The sequence below is a fragment of the Hemitrygon akajei genome, chromosome 17 (genome assembly GCF_048418815.1).
Source record: "Hemitrygon akajei chromosome 17, sHemAka1.3, whole genome shotgun sequence".
Lineage (NCBI taxonomy): Eukaryota > Metazoa > Chordata > Chondrichthyes > Myliobatiformes > Dasyatidae > Hemitrygon > Hemitrygon akajei.
Window position 1 is genome coordinate 28,728,002 of NC_133140.1, and position 20,906 is coordinate 28,748,907.

Here is a 20,906-nt window from a genome sequence, read left to right on the forward strand (position 1 = left end):
CATTCTCCTGCCTTCTCCTCGTAACCTTTGATGCCCTGATGAATCAACCTATCAACATCTGCTTTAAATATACCCAGTGATGGAGCCTTCACAGCCGTCTGTGGCTATGAAATTCACAGATTCTCCACCTTCTGGCTAAAGAACTTGCTCCTCTAATCATCCGTCTTTTCATTTGGTTATTCACACACCTTCTCCACTCTCCTTTTCTTTCACATACAAAATAAAACCAAAAACAATAATAGCATTCATGACCTGTAGGGAGTGAATAGTTCATGAAAAGTTCAGTTAATATCAGGAAGTTATTGTTATCCTTTCTAAAATTAGTTTCTCTGTTTCAAGATCTGTGCAGAAATTCATAAGATGGCAAATCTGCTGTCCGACTTCACTCTGAAACAAGCTGGTAAGAATGACCTTGAACTGTGACATCTTTTTAATGATGATGTGCAATTGATATACTGTCTGTATATGAGTCTTTTTTCCCATTTTTGCACTACTTTTAAAATGTTAATATTTTATATATATTTACTGTAATTTAGTATCCCTTTTCTCTCTATTATCATGCATTGCATTGTGCTGCTGCTGCTAACAAATTTCATGACATACGCCAGTGATATTAAAGCTGATTCTGAATTATTATCCTTTAATTCTGGCCCAAGTTACTGTTGTAGCATTGTCTACTTATTGTATCTTCTTAAAGATGTCTCAAACTGCAGAGTGGAGTAGTGGCCTCGTGCAAACCTGAGTGAATGATGATTAGTTCTTTGGATAGCAAGGGGCAGAGAACAGTGGACCATGTTTATTTCATTTTACCAGAGAAATGTTACTCAGTACTGCTCGAAGGATTATCTCTGAAGGCCAGTTGTTGTTGTCGGGCGAGCACGCAACTCGTCCTCCAAGCAAGGAATGCATGTAGGAGCAGAGCGCTGGTATGTTCTGCCAGCGTTGGTTGGGGGAACCTCTGAGCAGGTCACCGGGGTGGGGGGGTGGTGGGGGGCAACTCTATGGATTCTGAGGAGGCTGACATCCTACCTGAAAAACTGCCCCTGACAATGCAGCACTCCCTTGGGCAAGTGTCTGTATTATTTCTTTTTATGTTTTATTTAGAGATACAGTGTGCTAACAGGTCCTTCTTGCCCAAGGAGTTTGTGTCACTCAGTTAACCTACCCAGCTTGATGTCTTTCTAATGTGGGAGGAAACTGGAGCATCTGGAAAAGAATCTGTGTGGCCACGGGGTGAATGTACAGGCAGTGGCAGGAATTGAGCCCTGTTTATTGGCACTGTAATGAAGTTACCCAACTGTTACGTCACGGTGCTACCCCGGTGCAGTAAAACACCCCTGGTATTTGCTCAATTACATGGAGAAGCTGAGTAGAAATTTATCTAACCTTGAGGCTAGGGTGCTATGAAGGCGTCACTTGCTCCATTGTGGAAGAATATGAATGCAAATATCTATTTGGTGAAACCACACACAGAAATACCAGTCAAAGTTGAAGTGAACTTGGGTCCTGAAGTTGGATTTTTCGAATTAGCCAGCCATCTATTTTTAAACTGGCTTAGGTAATGGACAGGAAACGGCAAGAATAAATACCTCTAAGTTAGAGAATTAGGGGTGTCACCGAGTTGAGTACTGGGCCCTCGGTTATTTGCAATCGGATGCAGAATGTTGCATATCCAAGTTTGCTGGCTGCTGGAGTGAGTTGTGAGCAAGTCGCTGGGCAGCGTGTTCTGGGCTTGGAGCTTCTCGCTGTGGTGGTGCCCGGGTCCCAGTACGAGGTACGTTATGCCGTTTGGACATTCAATGATATACTGGAAAGACAGGGCATCAGGACCGGAGGCGAGAGCCGATTTCGGTCAGTCTCCTCTGATGTTCACTCCTCTCTCCACGGCACTGAGGCCATAAAGACTGCCCCCAGCTGCTGTGCTCCTTGCTCACTAACATGCTGAACTGATACCAAGGCTCGGGCCTATTCTGGGATGTGCTGGGGCTCAGATCGAAGGACACGATGACACAAAGCTGGGTGGCAGTGTGAAATGTCAGGAGGATGTTATGAGAATGCAGGGTGACTTGGACAGGTTGGGTGAGTGGGCAAATGTATGGCAGATGCAGTTTAATGTGGATCAATGTGAGGCTATCCACTTTGGTGGCAAGAACAGGAAGGCAGATTACTATCTGAATGGAGTCAAGTTAGGAAAAGGGGAAGTGCAACGAGATCTAGGTGTTCTTGTACATCAGTCAATAAAAGCAAGCATGCAGGTGCAGCAGGCAGTGAAGAAAGCTAATAGCATGCTGGCCTTTATAACAAGAGGAATTGAGTATAGGAGTAAAGAGGTCCTTCTGCAGCTGTACAGGGCCCTGGTGAGACCACACCTGGAGTATTGTGTTCAATTTTGGTCTCCAAATTTGAGGAAGGACATTCTTGCTATTGAGGGAGTGCAGCGTAGGTTCACAAGGTTAATTCCTGGAATGGCGGGACTGTCATATGTTGAAAGATTGGAGTGACTGGGATTGTATACACTGGAATTTAGAAGGATGAGAGGGGATCTGATTGAAACATATAAGATTATTAAGGGATTGGACACGCTGGAGGCAGGAAGCACGTTCCTGCTGATGGGTGAGTCTAGAACTGGAGGCCACAGTTTAAGAATAAGGGATAGGCCATTTAGAACAGAGATGCGGAAAAACTTTTTCACCCAGAGAGTGGTGGATATGTGGAATGCTCTGCCCCAGAAGGCAGTGGAGGCCAAGTCTCTGGATGCTTTCAAGAGAGAGTTAGATAGAGCTCTTATAGATAGCGGGGTCAAGGGATATGGGAGAGGGCGGGAACGGGGTACTGATTGTGTATGATCAGCCATGATCACAGTGAATGGCTGTGTTGGCTAGAAGGGCCAAATGGCCTACTCCTGCACCTACTGTCTATTGTCTATTGTCTATTGTCTATTGACTCATTTTGGTTCGGATGATTGCTGCTCACTTTTATTGGTTGCATGATTTGTGTTTTTTTCCCCTTTCTCTGCACATCTGGTGTTAGACTTTTTTTTATTGACTTTTGGATTTCTTGCTTTGTGGCTGCCTGTAGGCAAACACATCTCGTCTGCATAATTTATACATTCTTTGATCATAAATGTACTTGGAATTCTTTGGTGATAATATGGAGAGCCTACACTGGTGATGGCCAGGTTAGATGAGTGGGCATCAGGTGGCACACGAACAATAATGTGGGATCATGAAATTATTTGCTTTGGTAGAAGGAACTGAGAACAGGAAGGTTGATCGATTTGTAAACACTGGTGTGCAGAGAAATCTGAGTACACTGGTACATGAGATGCAGAAACTTACTGGGCAAGTTGAACAAGCAATTGAAAAGGCTTTTAATTGTGTAAGGACAGGAGTGTGACGGCAAGGACATTTTGTTACAGGAATACTGCTGGACTTGTGGTGATTCCATGCCTAGAGTACTGTGTACGGTTTGCTCTCCAGAACCTAAGGAAGGGAATATTTGCCTTGGAACTATGCAGAATAGAGTCACTGTATTCGATCCAAGGGTGAGGGGGGTTATCCTAGGAAACCAGACAGAGTAGGATGGGCTATACTTTTGGAATTGAGAAGAATGAAAAGTAATCCCATTGAGACTTCCAAGGTTCAGATAGTGACTGACAAGATAAATGCTGAGTAGTTTGGCTGAAAAGCTTGGAATAGGAATTGCAATCTCAGAATAAGGTGCCAATTCCTTAAGAATGAGTTGTGCACAAATGCCTTTATTCAAATGATAATGAGAATCCTCAGGATTCTCCGTGCCTGAGAACTGATCCTTAGTTGTTGAGTATATGGAAGCTTAAGACTGCTAACTAAGGTGTTTAGATAATTAGGAAATATGGGGATCAGGAAGGAGTGTGGATTTAAGTTAGAGAAGCTATAACCTTATTGAATGGAAGATCAGGCTGAAGAGACAGGCATGTTTTCTCATGTTAATCTGAAATCACTTTCAGCACTGGGCCTTTTTAACAAATGACTTTGCTTTCCAAACAGGAATATTTATACAAGATGGAGAGATTTCCACAAGTACAGAATTAATTGGCGACCCAGTGATTACCTCAGGATATGTTGAATCACGGCACAAGGTAGAAGTATTTTACGTGAGCAGCATGTGTATTGCCCATATGGAATTAAAGCAGTGAAAACATAGCTCTAGATTTGTTTTTTTCTCACACAGGGTCTTATTCAAAAGTTTGTTCATGGTCGCACTTGAAAACAGGTGTTTAGGGCAATAACTGTGCCTGAATCCGATGGTGTGGGACCTAAGGCTCCTGTACCTCCTGCCCAATGGAGAGAGCCCGGTCTGGATGGTGGAGGTATTTGATGTTGGATGCTGCTTTCCCTGTAGGTGGGGGGGGGGGGGGGGGGAGGCTTTGCCAGTGATGGACTGGGCTGTGTCCACCACTTCCTGTAAACTTTTCTGCGAATAAGTAACATGTCGTGGAAGCCCAGAGATATAGAATATGAGATCCATTCAAGGTCATGACGGAAATTAGTTAAGAAAGGGGAACCCAAAGTACCCAGGACACCTTTAGGAAGTGGTGTCTGAGAAAGGCAGCGTCCATTACTAAAGACCTCCAGCACCCAGGGCATGCCCTTTTCTCACTGTTACCATCAGGTAGGAGGTACAGAAGCGTGAAGGCACACACTCAGTGATTCAGGAACAGCTTCTTCCTCTCTGCCCTCCGATTCCTAAATGGACACTGAACCCGTGAACACTACCTCACTTTTTTAATATACAGTATTTCTGTTTTTTATGTTTTTAAGAATCTATTCAATATATGTAATTGATTTAATTGTTTATTTATATTTTTATTTTATTTATTATTATTATTATTTCTTCTCTGCTAGATTATCTATTGCGTTGAACTGCTGCTGCTGTTAACATATTTCATGTCGCATGCTGGTGACAATAAACCTGATTCTGATATCCAGAAGCAATTATTAATGGATTATATGTTGTATGTAATACAGAGGAGGGTTAGATTGAAATCATTTGGGGGGAAATAATCTCCACCAAAAGTTAGGCAGAGATCCTTTCACTGAGAAAACCATGTCAAGGTTTAGTCGGAGACCCTGTCATGTCTGAAGCTGAAGTGTTGAGGTTGTTGGTTAAATTTTGGGAATCCAAGCAGGACACTCTCCCACTGACAGCTTGGATAAGGGATTGGGGATGAGATCCTGCAGTTATTGGAATCTCAGCCTTTCTGGTTGATTCACAAAGGCCTTAAAGAAGTTTAACACACCGTTCTGTGATTGGTGCACAGGGAAGTGTCAGCAGCTTCACGGAGTTGGAATGGGTTCCATCATAAAACGCAGATCAGAAGAGTTTGAATCCATATTTACTCCTCTATATGTCTGAAGTCACCGGCACCCCCAAAGCAGAAGCTAATTGCTTGTGCCTGCTATCTCAAAGTGTTTCACTCTCTATGACCGCTCCCTGTCCAAACTCTGCTGCTTACCGTTACCCTCGTTATATTGCACAGGGTAGTGTGTTCTACAAGAACCTCTCCGTTTTCCAGAAGCCCAGTGTCATCCCGGTTGAAAGGGAGGAGACCAGAATGTTCAATGTGTGGGTTTCGGAACCAGTCATCAACTCTCTCCTGTTTGCAGCATATCATGAGGACCGCTTGACTCTGAAACTCAAGGACAATGATTTGCTGGTAAGTTCCACACCCATTCAGAACATAATGAATGGGTCCCTCTCCAAAAATACTGAATGTCTGTCGTCTAGTGGTCTGTGACCGTTAGGCTCAAAAACAATTATTTCCCTCAAGGCACCAGGCTGATCACCACCCCCAACTATTAACCCACCCCACCATCACTTTGTCGACATCAGCCACTCCTCTGCACAGCCGCTCAGCACCCTTTATACCTGCCGCCACCTTACACTGTTACTTTCACTGGCACGGTCACCGTCCCGTTGTGTTTTCAAACGTGCTGCTGCAACCGAGAAGAGTTTCTATTGCCAAGAGTTGCACTGTCACCTCACCATCTTCTGTTGGAGTCAGCTCATGTACAGATACTCCCACACCTAGCGTCACTTTATGTACATACAATCGGCCTATGTATAAAAGCTGAACCTGAGTATATACAGCCACACTTTTATGCTTGTTGTCTTTTTTTATGCTGCTTTGGGTCATTTTGTTCTCCCTAACGTTCGCGTGCTGGATCTTGAATCTCGACAGTTGGTGCCAGGAAGTGCAACATTATGCCCAGGTCGTGCTGGCTGTTAATGCAAACGATGCATTTCACTGTATGTTTCAGTGTTCCTGAACGATCAGAACACTGGAATGGAACTTTTCCCCACCCACTCTGCCAGCCTGTCCCAACGTTCACGTGGATCATAATTGCTCTGGGTCTTAAATCCCCTCACTTTGGTTCCAGAATTCTGAAGTATCCTTGCCTAAAAATGCACAACTTTCATTGCAATTGTTCAAATTCTGCAGCATCAAGAGCTTTTAGTGGGTTAGAGAATTCCAACCTTCCGTTACCTGTTGAATGAAGGATACACTCAGTGTGTGACAGAAGGCTAAACAATAGTAGCCATATGGTGGGAGTACACAGTGGAGGGCGCATGTTGCAAATAAGTCCGTGCTCCTAGCCTGAAAACTCAGGGTGAGGGCTTCACTATGGAGATTTTCATGATCAAATATTACACCACCTTTCAACATGAAGCCAATGTGTGCACTCACTGCATCTGGTGCTCCCAGTGCGGTCTCCTCAGCCTTGTCGAGACCCATCACAGATTGGGGGACTGCTTCATTGAGTACCTTTATTCCATCTGCTGGAACAGCCAGCATCTCACAGTGGTCAGCCATTTTAGTTCCATTTCCCATTCCCACACTGACGTTTCTGTTCATGGCCTCCTCCACTGCCACGTTGAGGCTAAATGCAGATGGGAGGAACAGCAGCAAATCTTCCGTCTTTGTAGTCTCCAACCTGATGGGATGAACATCGATTTCTCTAACTTCCTGTAACCACTCCCTTCTGACCCCTCTTTTCCCTTATCCCACCTATGCCATCACACCATCTCTTTCCTACCCCACCTTCTCGATCTGCCCATCATCCACACATTCCTCCCTCCAATTTCTGATACCCTGCTCACCCTCTTCCCATTATTCCATGGTCCACTGTCCCCCTATCAGATTCCATCCCATCAGTCTTTTGTCACCTCACATCATCTTACATCATTCCCACTTTCCCTCTCCCTCACCTGCCTAACACCCCCTCTCACCTGAATACAGTTAGCACTCACCAGCTGTTGCTACACCCCAACCCCTCACCTCTTTACACTGACTATCTCCTATCCAGTCCCAATGAAGGGCCTTGACCCAAAACTTTGACTTTCCTTATGCCTCCATAGATGCTCCTGGCCTGCTGAATTCCTCCAGCATTTTGTATGTTGCACTGTGTGATGACCTGGGTGAAAATTTGTGGGTGTGGGGATAGGGATCTCTTGAGCTGGTGAAATTGGCACTACAACATCATGCTATCATGACTAAGGCAGGAGGTCAAATAAAGTGTTTTACTTGCTCTTACAGAAAGTATTTGAAGATGGAGAATTTGAAAATGAGCCGAATATTTTACAGCAGGTATGTCTTTTGGTTGTGTAGTAATGATGCCGCCTCATTGCAAGGAGCATTCAGGAGTGTGTAGGTGAGTTGTGGATTCGGGCTTTATCTCAATGGCTTCCTTCACTAGGTGGTCCGAAAAGCCATCGGCACAGCCAGAGTCAATCCTATAGCCATTGCGAATGCAGTGTTCTAGGATAAAACTAGAGGAAAAGAATTTTAACAAAGATAAAGGTGTTGCTCTAAGTAAGAACTGGAATTCAATTGTAAACAAGGTGAAAGAGTGGAAACCTGATTGGATGAGAATTAACCAATCAGGAGGGATTGACAACGGGGGTATAAGTACCACTGGACTAGACATGCCCAGGCATCATTCCTGATGAAGATGGCAGAGCTTGTCATTGAAATGTCAGTTAAAGACGATACCTTTTCCGCCTGGAAGTCCCTTTTCCCTTCACTTGTTAATGGGCTTGAGTTGGATTTTGATAAGGACATTCGTACAATGCATTTGAGGTCTTCAGGGACAACAGTCATCTCACCAGTCCTGAAGTAGGGTCTCAATAAAAAGTCGCTCTCCTTTTGCTTCCACAGATCCTGACTGATCTGTTGAGTTCTTCCAGCAGTTTGTTCTTTGTGCAAGATCCCAATATCTGCAGTCTCTTGTGTCTCCCCTATCACCTCACCATCTGCATAGAGAATTGGTAGTCAGGATCTCAACTCAATCCTGATCCTGTTATAATGATGAGAATGGGAACCAGGCCGTACTATAATAGACAAGGAGTCCACTCAAGCAGATTAATAACAATGTAGACATTTATCCCCAAGCTTTTGATCATGTGTCAATAGCTGTGCATGTTTATGTGTGCAGATTTTTGGAATCTCTTCAGATTAGTTTATTCAACTATCACTGTCACCTCCATTGTCAAAATGTTCCTGCATTACCCAAGGTGAGCTGGTTAATTTAATCCAAAATTGGCTTGGTGATGAAACAGTCATGGTGGAAGAATGCTATTCAAATTGGGAGTCTGTGACCAGTAGTGTACCTACTGCATGATCTGTCCTGGGACCTGTGGTTTGAAATATATATTAATGATTTTGACATAAATGTAGGAGAGATGATTAGGAAGTTTGTGGATGATACAAAAATAGCCGAAGTTGAGGGATAGTGAGGAAGGTCGTCTAAGGTTGCAGCAGACACTCCTCCCTCCACCACCTTTTTCTGGCTTCTGCACCTTTCATTTCTAGTCCCAACGAAGTGTCTCAGTTCATAATATCAACTGTTTAATCCCCTCCTTACATGCTGACGGACTTGCCGAATTCCTCCAGCAGTTTCTATGCATTACTCAAGATCTCCAGCATCGAGGGGAACACAAACTGGCGGTACGGAGACATGATCTTGGTACATGAAGACTAATAAGTCCACTTTAACTGGGACACCGCAGAGGTTCTGGAGCAGCCAAACATGAGGCAGGCACGAGAATATTTGGCAGCATGGGTTCTCTTCTGATAACTCTGTAAACAAACATATTGAAACAGATGTCAGCTACGAACCCCTAAGAGCCAAAGAAGCATGAGCCAATAGAATTCAAAAGTCCTTTGAAGGGATAACAAATCAGGATTGAGGCAAGCGAATGGGGGGGGGGGGTTGCTATATAAACACAAGCACTCCCAGAGAGCAAATCCAACAACTGTTCACTGAGGATGTCACCTTGACCGATGACAAAATGGCTGCCGGCTAATTGCCAAGTTCAGCGAACGTTGCTACATCAATTTCTGGCGTCTAGAGAATCTGTAGTGTTTATATAGGGATACATGTCAAGTGGAAAGTTGAGAGGATCCATTACAGGTGGAATTTAATACCAACGTGTGATACAATTTGAAAAGTCAAACAGTGCTGTAAATAAGGAATTTCCTATCTTTTTCATGCCATGGACTCCTACCGATAACTGGGGGCCCCAGGTTGGGAACCCCTGCTGTAAATTCTAGCCACAAGAATGTTGTTGAATAGAGAGACCTAGGGGTCCAAGTCCACAGTTCCTGAAAGTGACAGCACAGATTGACAGGCCAGTGACAAAGGCATATGGCAAGCTTGTCTCCGTAGGTCATGGCATAAAATATAAAAATTGGGGCATTATGTATGTAGCAACTTTATGATGGACAGTTGGACTATTGTGGTGAGCCCACTGTGGATGAAAGTACAGATGCAGTACACCAGCATGTTGCATGGGTCAGAGGGCTTTAGTTATGGGGCGAGGTTAGACAGTCTGGGATTGTTTCCCTGAAACAGGGGGGGCTGAGGGGTGACCTGATAGAAGTAAATACGATTATGGAAGGCATAGGGAGGATAGATAATCAAATTTAATACAGGGGAAAGATGGCACTAAAACAAGAGCGTAGTCTTAAGGTGAGTGAGAGGTCTCTTCAACAGGATCTCAACAGTAACATGAACAAGTGTGGTTGTTACCTGGAATGTGCTGCCAGAGGAGGTGGTGAAATCAGATGCATTTAAGAAGCAGTTTGACAGAGAGGCACACCATAGAAAATACATTCCTAACATAGACAGCAGTAATTGTGTAGATGGGTAAAGTGGCTGCCATGTATGTGATGGGTTGAATGGCCTGATTCTGGGCTGTTTTACAGATATTTCCTGCTGTTCCAATGAATGAACTGATGCTCAAACTCACGCCTCTCAGGCCCCCCAGCGTTCTTTTCAGACGTATAGGCACCATTTTGGAGGGGTCTCTGTCTGTCGAGTTCGACGTTCTGCCTGACGGTAAAGAATCCCACACGGCACTGTATATGGAAATGGTGAGTTCCCTCTGTGATGTCCCACGGCCAGTTGTTAGAGTAGATAGTCAGCCAGGAAGATGTGGAACATCACAGGAAAGTGTAGCTGAACCAGTAGTTTAGACAAATGGGACTTTGTAGGTTCTCGCTGTGACTGCGTGAGTTTCCTCTCACAGTCCAAAGCCATTACCAGTTGGTAGGTTAATTGGTCGTTGTAAATTGTCCTGTGATTAGGCTGGGGTTAAATTAGGGGATTGCTGGACAGCGTGACTCAAAGGGCCAGAGGGCCTATTCTGCACGGCATCTCAGTAAATAAAAATGGGCAAAAAGTTTTGGAAACTAGAATTATAACAGTATATACCATAAGAACTAAGCAATATGTTTCATATTATCTACCCAATTAAATTAAGAAATAAGCAAATTAAGTGAGAAAATGCAAAGAAAGGCTTCCAAGTTATTGATGCATCAAGTGCCTTGTGACTCCCTGTCCCACCAACTGTTCCTCTTCCTACTGCACAATTCCATGCAGTTGCAAGAGTCGCAACCCCTGCATGTTTGCTTTCTCCCTTCCCACTAACTGAGGACTCAAGTGAAGCAGTAGATCTCATGCATGTGCATTTTGTGTTGACAATGCTGTCTTCTCTACACCGGAGAAACCAAAGGCAAGTTCCGTAACTCTTCGATGGCCACCTACACTCAGTCCACAGGAATGACTCAAAACCTCAGCTTTCCATCCCATTCCAACGCTGAACTTTGCAGACTTAATAAATTAAACAATAGATGGTAGCACTCTCTCTCTTTTAGACACACTCTCACACACATCATAGAATGTGTCAATTGTGCAATCTTGAGATTTGTTTGCTGACAGGCAGCCACGAAGCAAGAAACCTGAAAGAACACAATTTTTAAAAACGCCTGACGTGCAGAGAGTGGGGAAAATACAAATCATACTAACAATAGACTCAAGCAACAACATTCCAAACCAATTGACTCCTTAGACCTGAACCCCGGCGCAGCCTGGAGTAGGCCAAGCCTCGGTATCAGATCATCATTTCTCCCTCTCACTGCCTTTATCTCATGTCTTAGAACATAGAACAGTACAACACAGGAAGAAGGCATTTGGACCACAATGTTATGCCGAGCCAGCGATAAAGCAAATCAAAAACACCCAAACACTAATCCCTTCTACCTACACCATGTCCATATCCCTCCATCTTCCTTACATCCATGTGCCTATCCAAACATCTCTTAAATCCTCTAAAGTATTTGCCTCTCCCAGGCAGCACATTCCAAGCATCCACCATGATCTGTTTTTAAAAAAAATGCCCTCACATCACCTTGAACCTACCTCCCTTTCACCTTCAATCCTCTGGTATTAGACATCTCAACTCTGGGACACAGATATTCTCTGTCCACTCTGCTAATGCCTCTCAGAATCTTGTAAACCTCTGTCAGGTCTCCCCTCAGCCTCCAGTTCTCCAGAGAAAACAACCCAGGTTTATCCAACCCCTCACGATAGGACAAGCCCTCTGAAACAGGCAGCAGCTTGGTAAACCTCTTCTGCACCCTCTCCAAAACCTCAACATCCTTCCTGTGTTGGGGTGACCAGAACTGTATGCAATACTCCAGATGCGGTCTAACCAGAGTTTTATAAATTTGCAATGTAACCTCCTGACTTTTGAACACAATGCTTTTGACTAACAAAAGCAAGCATTCCCTAAGCCATCTTAACAACCTATCAATCTGTGTAGCCACTTTCAGGAGCTATGAACTTGGATCCCAAGATCTCACTGTTCAGCAACACTGTTAAGGACCTTGCCCTTAACAGTGTACTGTCCCCTTGCATTTGCCCTACCGAGGTGCAGCAACTCACATTTATCTGGGTTAAACTACATCTGCCGTTTCTCTGCCCGTGTCTGTTCTGCTCTCTATCATTCTGTATTCTTTGCCAGTCTTATATACTATCCACCACTCTATCAAATTCTCCACAAGTTTACTAACCCACCCATCTACATTTTCATCCAGGTCATTTATATACATCACAAGCAGCAGAGGTCCCAACACAGATCCTTGTGAAACTCCACTAATTACAGATCTCCAGCTCGAATAAGTCCCTTCAACCACTGCTCTCTATCTTCAATTCGCAAGCCAGTTCTGAATCCAAACAGCCAAACTGCTGCAGACCCTGTGCATCTTAATCTTCTGGATTATCCTCCCATGAGGAACTTTGTTAAACACCTTTCTAAACTCCATGTACACAACATCCAATGTCCTACCCTCATCAATCTCTCTCATCACCTTGTCAGAAAATTCAGCCGAGTTGGTAAGACATGACCTGCCACACACAAGGCCATGCTGGCTCTCCCTAATTAGGCAATGAGTTTCCAAATGCTCATATATCCTCTCCCTAAGCATTTTCTCCAGCAATTTCCCTACAACTGATAGACTCACCGGTCTATAGCTCCCAGGATTTTCCCTCGTTCCTCCCTTAAACAGAGGTACAACACTAGCCACTCGTCACTCCGCTGGGACCTTGCCTGTATCTAGAGAGGCCACAAAGATAGTGGGCATCTATCAGGCCCTGGGGACATATCCACCTTAATATTCATTAGGGGGCCCAACACTTCTTCCTCCTTGGCCTCTAAATGCTCTCTTTATATACTCAGCACTGATCTCCTGATCCTCCATATCCTTCTTCTTGGTAAATACTGAAGCAAAGTACTCATTAAGTACCACACCCTCATTCTCTGCATCTGAGCAAATGCTCCCCCACCCTGCTATTCCACGCATCTCCCTAGTTATCCTCCTGTATAGAACGCCTTGGGATTCACCTTCATCCTCCTTGCCAAGGACTTTTCATGGCCCCTCCTGACTTTCCTAATTCCCTTTAGATCTTATCTGGCTTCATTATACCCCTCATGCTTCATTTGATCTATACTTCTGCAGCTTTACATACTTTTACTTCTGAACTAAATTCATCATCTCTCTGGATATCCAAGGTTCTCTTATCTTTCCATCCCCGCCCTTCCTTCTAACAGGAACATACCTTTCCTGTACTCTGTGCAACTGATCTTTAAACGCCCTCCATGTGTCTGATGTGGACTTGCCTGAGAAAAGGTATTCCCAATTAATGCTCCTTAGTTCCTGTCTAATGCCCTCATAATTTACTCTACTCCAGTTTAAAACTCTCCCACCAGGACCATACCTATCCTTATCGATAGCTATTCTGAAAGTTAAACAGTTGTGGTTGGTGAGAGGTCACCCACCTGGCTAGGCTCATTACCCAACACCAGGTCCAGTACAGCTCTCCTCTCATCGAACTGTCCACATATTGATTTTAAAAAAACCTTCCTGGATGCACTTAACAAATTCAACCCCATCTAAACCCCTTGCACTAAGAAGGTCCCAGTTTGTATTTGGGAAGCTGAAATCCCCCATGACAACAACCCTCTTACTTTTACACTTTTCCTTAATCTGATTACATATCTGTTCCTCAACGTCCTATTGGCTATTGGGGGTTCTGTAGTACAATCCCATCTGTGTGATTGCACCTTTCATATTCCTGAGTTCTACCCAAATGGACTCATTGTCTGACCTCTCCATTATGTCTCCTCTGAGTGCACCTGTGATATTGTCCCTGATCAGTTGTGTAACTCCACCCCTCTCTTTTGTCATCCCCTCTATCTTTTGTATAATTTCAGAAACCTGGTACATTAGTCACCCATTCCTGCTTCTCTCTCAACCAAGTTTCAGTAATGGCTACAACATCTTAGTTCCATGTACTGATCCAAGTTCATCACCCTTACCCATAATACTCCTAGCATTAAAATATACACACTTCAAACTATCTGACCCACTATAGCTGTTCTTTTGATTCTGACTTTCAATATTTTTTGCTGACATCTACTTTCTGGTCCAATCCTTCCCGTAATTTATCTGGGACTCTGGTTCCCAGCCCCCTGCAAAGCTAGTTTAAACTCTCTCGAGTAGCATCAGCGAACCTCCGGGCCAGGATATTGGTTCCCCTCCAGTTCAGGTGCAGCCCATAGCTTCTTGTTTGTTTTTCTCTCTCACTAACTTCCTATATTAATCCTTTGACAAGATTACTTTTACTACATCTACGTAGCATCTCTGGCCCCACACTATCATAGATACTCTCTTTCTACAGTCCATTCTCAACCCCCTCATCCGCCCCACCCCACCCTCCCCCCAATTTTAGCAGTTTTCATCTAACTTGTTTTCTACATTTTTCAGTTCTGTGGAAGGATCCTTGATCTGTTTTTCTCACTGCTTCTCCCTCCGCCGATGTTGACTGATCGGCCTGGTAGTTTCCAACAGCTCCTGTTTTTAACTCACCTTTGCCCACACCAGCACCACATGATTGCTGTTGGCACAAGACTGTGTGTTTTTTGGACGCTGCACAGTTAAATTTCAGGGCCAATAATTCTGAAGTGCTGAATATCCTTCAGTAGCTCCTAAGGTTCTTTGTAGGGCACCGGGCACTACAGTAGTGATTATAAATCAGTCACCTAGCTTCTGTTTTTGCCATATAACCCTTTTCCGAAGGCAAACTCAACTTTGTGTGGTGCGCACAAACACTTCTCTTCAGGTGGAATGCCAAAATAAAATTTAAAAATACTGGAAACACAGAAGGTCAGGCAGCATCTGTGGAAAGAGATTGCAGCTCAAGGACTTTTCTACAGACAGTGCCACATCTTTTGGGTGTTTTCAACATTTTTTCTTTTTATTTTAATGCCCAATGCTGTGTTTTCAGGCTACCATAAGTACATCTGGTATATGTCACTATATATAGTATCTTGAGATTCATTTCCTGCAAGGACATATATGTACTTTGCTAATAAACTTACTTTGAACTTTGCATAACATCCTCCAGCTTCAGAGTACAAATCTGTAACCTTGGAGAAAAACTATGGAGTTGAGAGCAAGTGAAGGCTGCCATCTAGTGTCTGTATCCGAGGACCGGCGCAGTTGGCCGAGGAGAAGATGAAATTTAGATTTTTACTTCAACAGTGACTAAAGCCAATCTTGCATCATTCCAGTTTAATAACAGTGATAGTTATGCTTCATCGATGGACAGAAAGCCCCAGTGACCCTGGTTCAGTCTTGGTCTGTGTGGAGCTCTCCCCGTGACTGGGTGGATTTCCTCCCGGGATGGTAGGGGAGTGTGGTGAACTACATATACCTGTCTGGACACGCCCCCACTGCTGACTGCTCCTGTGGCTCCTCCCACTGACCGTGGCTCCTCCCACAGACCCCGGTATAAAGGCGATTGAGGCCTGAGCCCGGCCCTCAGTCTCCCGGATGTAGCATGGTGGTCAATTGCTGCTTGTTCTTTCTTCCAGTCAATAAAAGCCGATATCTCGCCTCACGTCTCAGAGAGTTATTGATAGTGCATCAGGGAGTTGGTCCTACGGTTTAGGGAATAGAACCTTGGAGGAGTTGATGGGAGTGTGAGGAGGATAAAGTGGGATCAGTGTAAATGGATGTAAAACCTGAGTAAATGAAAGCTCCTTGCTGGGCCAAAGGGCCTTCTTCCATGCTGTGTGACTTTGTGACTATATTAATGAATTTGCATTTCATTTCCATAGGATATTGAAACCACTGTCCAATCATCTTATGCAAACAGGAAAATCCAACTGTGGCCCTCCTCAAATCGGTAAGTGCCCCTGTTGACAGTTACTTAAAGTCCGTTTGATTACTCTGGCTGAATAATCTTACAATTCATGTGTTCTCACAGCTGGAGCATCAAAGCTATAAAGCATAATCTGGCCATCACCTTGGTGAGTATACGCAGAAAATCTTGGGGGAACTGACTCAAGATGCTTCATAAACTGACCATTCAAAACGATCCTGACTGATCTCTGCTGACCTCAGCTTCTCCCCATGCCCTTTAATTCTTCAGTCATTCTTGAACTTTGGACTTGTGGTGACATTATCAGGTGAAGCTAGATTGGATCTTTGGTTCTTTAGTTCAACGAGACCCCTGGGAATATACAGAAAAGTGAATTGGTTTCACTCATACACTCTCTTTTGCAGATCACAAGGTGTGCAAGAGGTGTCAGGAAGTATGCTGTGGTACCTTCCGTAATAAAAGGGCCCCTTTGCTCAATGCTGGACTGTTCAACCATCTAAATTCACACCAATCTTCCTCCCAGATGCCCCCCTCCTGTTTCAATGTCTCTCACCCTCTTCCTGCCCAGTCCCTTCATCTTCCCTCACCTCTATGGCTTACTGGGTGTCCTGTAAAGAGAGAATGCACCGGCAGCCTCGACTCACTTGCCAGTGGGCACCACATGATGAGGGCACTTAGCTCGGTGGCCGATGCTGTGAGATGGAAGAGCAGCACGCACGTGATTTCCAAAAGCAAGGGTGTCCAAGTATCACAGTTTTATTTTTGCTGATGTCCTACTTCAAGTCAAGTTTATTGTCATTTAACTACATACGTGTATATAACCATATAATGGAAATAGAAACGAGACATGTTTTTCCGAACCAGGGTGTAAAGTACAGTAGTACACATAAGGAGACTTATGAAGGTGAAGATAAAATCATCTACAGATGAATCACACATAAATAACAAACTGAAGTGCATTAATAGCAAATATTGAGAGGTACGGAACAGATTAACTAGTGATGCGGCAGGGAGTTCAGAAGCCTGGGGGAAGAAACTGTTTCTCATCCTGACCATTCTCGTTTTTATGCATTGGAGTCTCCTGCCGGATGGTAGAAAGTCAAAGAGGATGCTGGGTGGATGGGTGGGATCCTTAATAATACATGTGCAGCCCTCCTGATGGATGGCAGGGAGACCCCAATGATTCTCTCAGCTGCGCTCACAGTCCTCTGTAGGGACTTCTGGTTCGATGCTCGACTGCACCTCGGCTTGTTAGGATGCTCTCAATGGTGCTGCTGTGAAATTCAGTTAAGATGAGGGGGGCCTTGCTTGCCTCAATCTTCTTCAGAAGGGGAGGCACTGCATTGCCTTCTTGTTCGAGGAGGTGATATTAAGGGACCAGGTGATGTGAACTCCCAGGAATTTGGTATACTAAACCTTATCTACAGAGGAACCATATTATTCACAGAGGGGGGTAGTTCATCTGCACCTTCCTGAAGTTCACAATGATTTCCTTTGTGTTCTGCATGTTCAGGCTTAGATTGTTCTTCTCACATCAAGCCACCGGCTGCTCAGCCTCTCAGGGAGTGATTGACGCGCAGGCTGGATTCAAATCCAGTGAATTCGCTGCCACATGCGCCTCATGTCTCTAATACCACAGAAATGACTGTAAATTCTCTGAGAATACTACCATCCCACCTTCCATATGGAGCAGGAAAGCACAGTTCTTGCTTCCCTGAGACCAGTCGCATCTCCTGATCTAAAGGCATCTTCACAATCCCTCATTCTTGGAGTTAGCTTGTCTTTCGTGTACTAAAAGCTGGTGAAGGCTTAAACGCAGTTCCTTTATGTGACTTCCTTGTATTAAGAAGTACTCAGGACTGTTTCTGACAGAACATTTTGTTATTTCAGGATGAGAATAAAGCCAACTATTATCTGGAGAATTTTTTCTCAAGTGGTGGATTACAAAACATCATGTCCTGTAAGTATACCTGTGGAGAAGAGGGAATTTGAGGTTAATAAACAGGAGTGAGCAGACCTCTGTCCATTATAAATTGAACAAGGTAATAAATTAGTGTTTTGCATGGTTTGGTGGATGATGCATAAGGCTAGCTACACTTCGCAGGTCAGACAAGAGTCTATGATGAGCAAAACAGAATTAACATTTCAGGTGGACGAGCCCTCTGTCAGAACTGGGCAAGAGAAAGAAAGTGGGTTAGTTTTAGTTGCAGAGAGGGTGGGGAGTGGACAGCCGAAGGAAATACCTCTGAGAGGGTGAAACCTGTGTCACTGCAGGGAAAAGAGGGCAAAGTTGTCTGGTTGATAGGTTAATGAGAGCGGTTAGGGAGAACAAGAAAGAATTAAGCTGTTTTGAAATGGGTGTAGTTAGAAAGAGAAATAAAAGAACATAAGGGTGTGAAATGCAAAGCCATGGGGAGTGCCCGGCAGAGCAAGCTTTGCCAGCAGACGGAGAAAAACTGAACCAGTATCACAGGTGGCTGGCCTGCAGCAAAATCCTGCTGAGCCTGTTCTGCAGAGAAATGGCACTTAGTGAATCCTCTCCTCTCTCCCATCAATCCATCTGTACCTTTACTGTTTCAATTTTTGTATCCCCTGCCGAGAACGTTGAACCAATAAGCTGTCAACTTGGTAGTCAGTCAGTCAGTGTGATTTTGTTACTGGCTTATAAGCTCTTAACATAGAACATAGATTATTACAGCACTGGAGCAGGCCCTTTGGCCCATCATGAATTTACTGGTTGAGACTGTGCTAAATGCAATGTTGGTATTTATCCCAAGGGGACTAGAATATAAAAGCAAGGAAATAATGCTGAGCCTTTATAAGACAGTAGTGAGGCTGCACTTGGAGTACTGTCATCAGTTTTGGGCCCCATATCTCAGAAAGGATGTGTTGTCATTGGAGAGAGTCCAGAGCAAGTCCATGAGGATGATTCAGGGGATGAAGGGGTTAGCATATGAGGAGCATTTAGCTGCTTTGGGTCTGTACTCATTGGAATTTAGAAGAATGCGGGGGGGGGGGGGCACTAATATCATTGAACCCTACCAAATGTTGAAAGCACATAATAGGGTGGAAGTGGAGAGAATATTTCTTATGGGGGAGGGGGAGAGGAGTAACCAGAACTAGAGGGCACAGCCTCAAAATTGAGGGGCGACCTTTTAGAATAGAGGTAAGAAGGAATTTTTTTAGCCAGAGAGTAGTGATCTGTGGAATGCTCTGCCACAGAGTGCAGTGGAGGCCAAGTCCGTGGGTATATTTAAGGCAGAAGTTGATAGTTTCCTGATCAGTCAGGGCATCAAAGGATATGGCGAGATGGCAGATGTATGGGGTTGAGTGGGATCCGGGATCAGCCATGATGGAATGGCAGAGCAGACTCGATGGGCTGAATGGCCTAATTCTGCTCCTATGTCTTATGATGTGCCAAACCAATTAAACTAGTAACTAAACACTGAAGTAAGCTAATCGGTTCTGCTGTCATGGTGCCCATATCCCTCCATTCTCTGCATATTTGCCTCCACTACCACCCCTGCAAGTGCATTTCAGGCACCTTAGATGTAAGTGTGAACCATGGTCACATGTGAAGCCTCTGCTGTTCTTTGTGTAAGGTGAGCCTTCACTGGTATCAACTGTTCCATCTTGTCTACACTACCTTGTGGCTTGTGGGGATGTGGCAACAGTCTGATTGTTCCCATACTGAGTCCATTGCTACTGCCTCCTGTTGGCTCAGATGGGCACTGCTGCTTTTGCAAGGGGGGGTCACAGAGCTGCTGCCTCTCAGATCCCTGGGTTCGATCCCGGCCTCCACTGCTGTCAGTGTGGAGTTTGCACATTCTCCCTGTGATTCTGTGGGATTCCCCCAGATGCTACGATCGTTCCCCACAGCCCATAGCTGTGTGAGCTGGTAATTTAATTAATCACAATAACTTACTTACTGCCTGTTATACCGCTGGCAGCAATGAAGGTCCTCTATTTCTGTCTGTATAGAAAGATTCTTCATTGCTGTTTCCGTGACAGTTTTGTTTTGCCAGGCGGGGTTGTCAGCCCTGAGCTGAACCCCTGAATCTGGAGGACCAGTGGACCACTCAGTTTGGCCTCTACCCTTTGACCTGATTGGCATGGGTGACCCTACCAAGAGCCAAAGCTTAAGGCCCTGACTCCGGCCAATGTAGCTCTCCGGGTCATTGAGACAGGCTCGCCTCCAAACCCTACAATAAGGTTGTGGTCCTCTTGAAGAAGACGCTACAAAGTGCCCCTAATAAAGGTGGACGGTAGTATCTGGCACGTGGCCAAGCTGTTGGTCTAGTGATCTGAACGTCGCTAGCTCGAGCCTCAGCTAAGGCAGCATGTTGTGTCCATGAGCAAGACATTTAACTACACATTGCTCTGCGACGACACTGGTGCCAAGCTGTATTGACCCTTGCTGAGGGGAGACTTGAGGCATATGGGCAACTGCTGGTCTCCCATACACCCTGGAAACTTTCCAAGGTGCAGATCCATTAGTCTTGAGACTAATGGATGCCTAGTATTTGGGAGGGTGGGGGATATATTGGGGAATGGAATTCCCCTGTGAACTAGCACACACTTGATGGGCTGAACAAGCCTTCTGCTGCATGTTGCGGGGGTGGGGGGGGGAAGTTCTTTGACTTTAGCCCTTGAATGGCATTTTGTAAACTAACGAAGAAACTACCTCTCTGACAATTATGGCGGAAAACCAGAACAAATGTCAATGCATCAGTATTTTCTCCCTTGACCTAGATGTGGAGTTTTATATAACAGCACTGCTCGACAAGAAAGGACTGCACTATTTCAACGTCACCAACACTGTGCTGGAACCAAGCAAGGTATGGAAAAAAAACAAGA

General features: G+C 44.6%; 1 protein-coding gene across 3 annotated transcripts in view; it reads left to right on the forward strand.

Annotated features, from left to right (window-relative positions):
- Nucleotides 1–20,906, forward strand: part of cetp (cholesteryl ester transfer protein, plasma) — a 191,392-nt gene that overhangs the window by 166,649 nt on the left and 3,837 nt on the right. The window contains exons 7-15 of one of the 3 annotated variants that reach the window (XM_073069833.1): nt 340–400; nt 4,029–4,120; nt 5,522–5,698; nt 7,580–7,630; nt 10,250–10,417; nt 16,006–16,073; nt 16,155–16,197; nt 17,940–18,009; nt 20,802–20,887. In XM_073069833.1, coding sequence (XP_072925934.1) covers nt 340–400; nt 4,029–4,120; nt 5,522–5,698; nt 7,580–7,630; nt 10,250–10,417; nt 16,006–16,073; nt 16,155–16,197; nt 17,940–18,009; nt 20,802–20,887 — 816 coding nt within the window. The remainder of the gene's footprint in view (nt 1–339; nt 401–4,028; nt 4,121–5,521; nt 5,699–7,579; nt 7,631–10,249; nt 10,418–16,005; nt 16,074–16,154; nt 16,198–17,939; nt 18,010–20,801; nt 20,888–20,906) is intronic. The other 2 variants (XR_012101877.1, XM_073069834.1) reach the window with 2 other exon arrangements.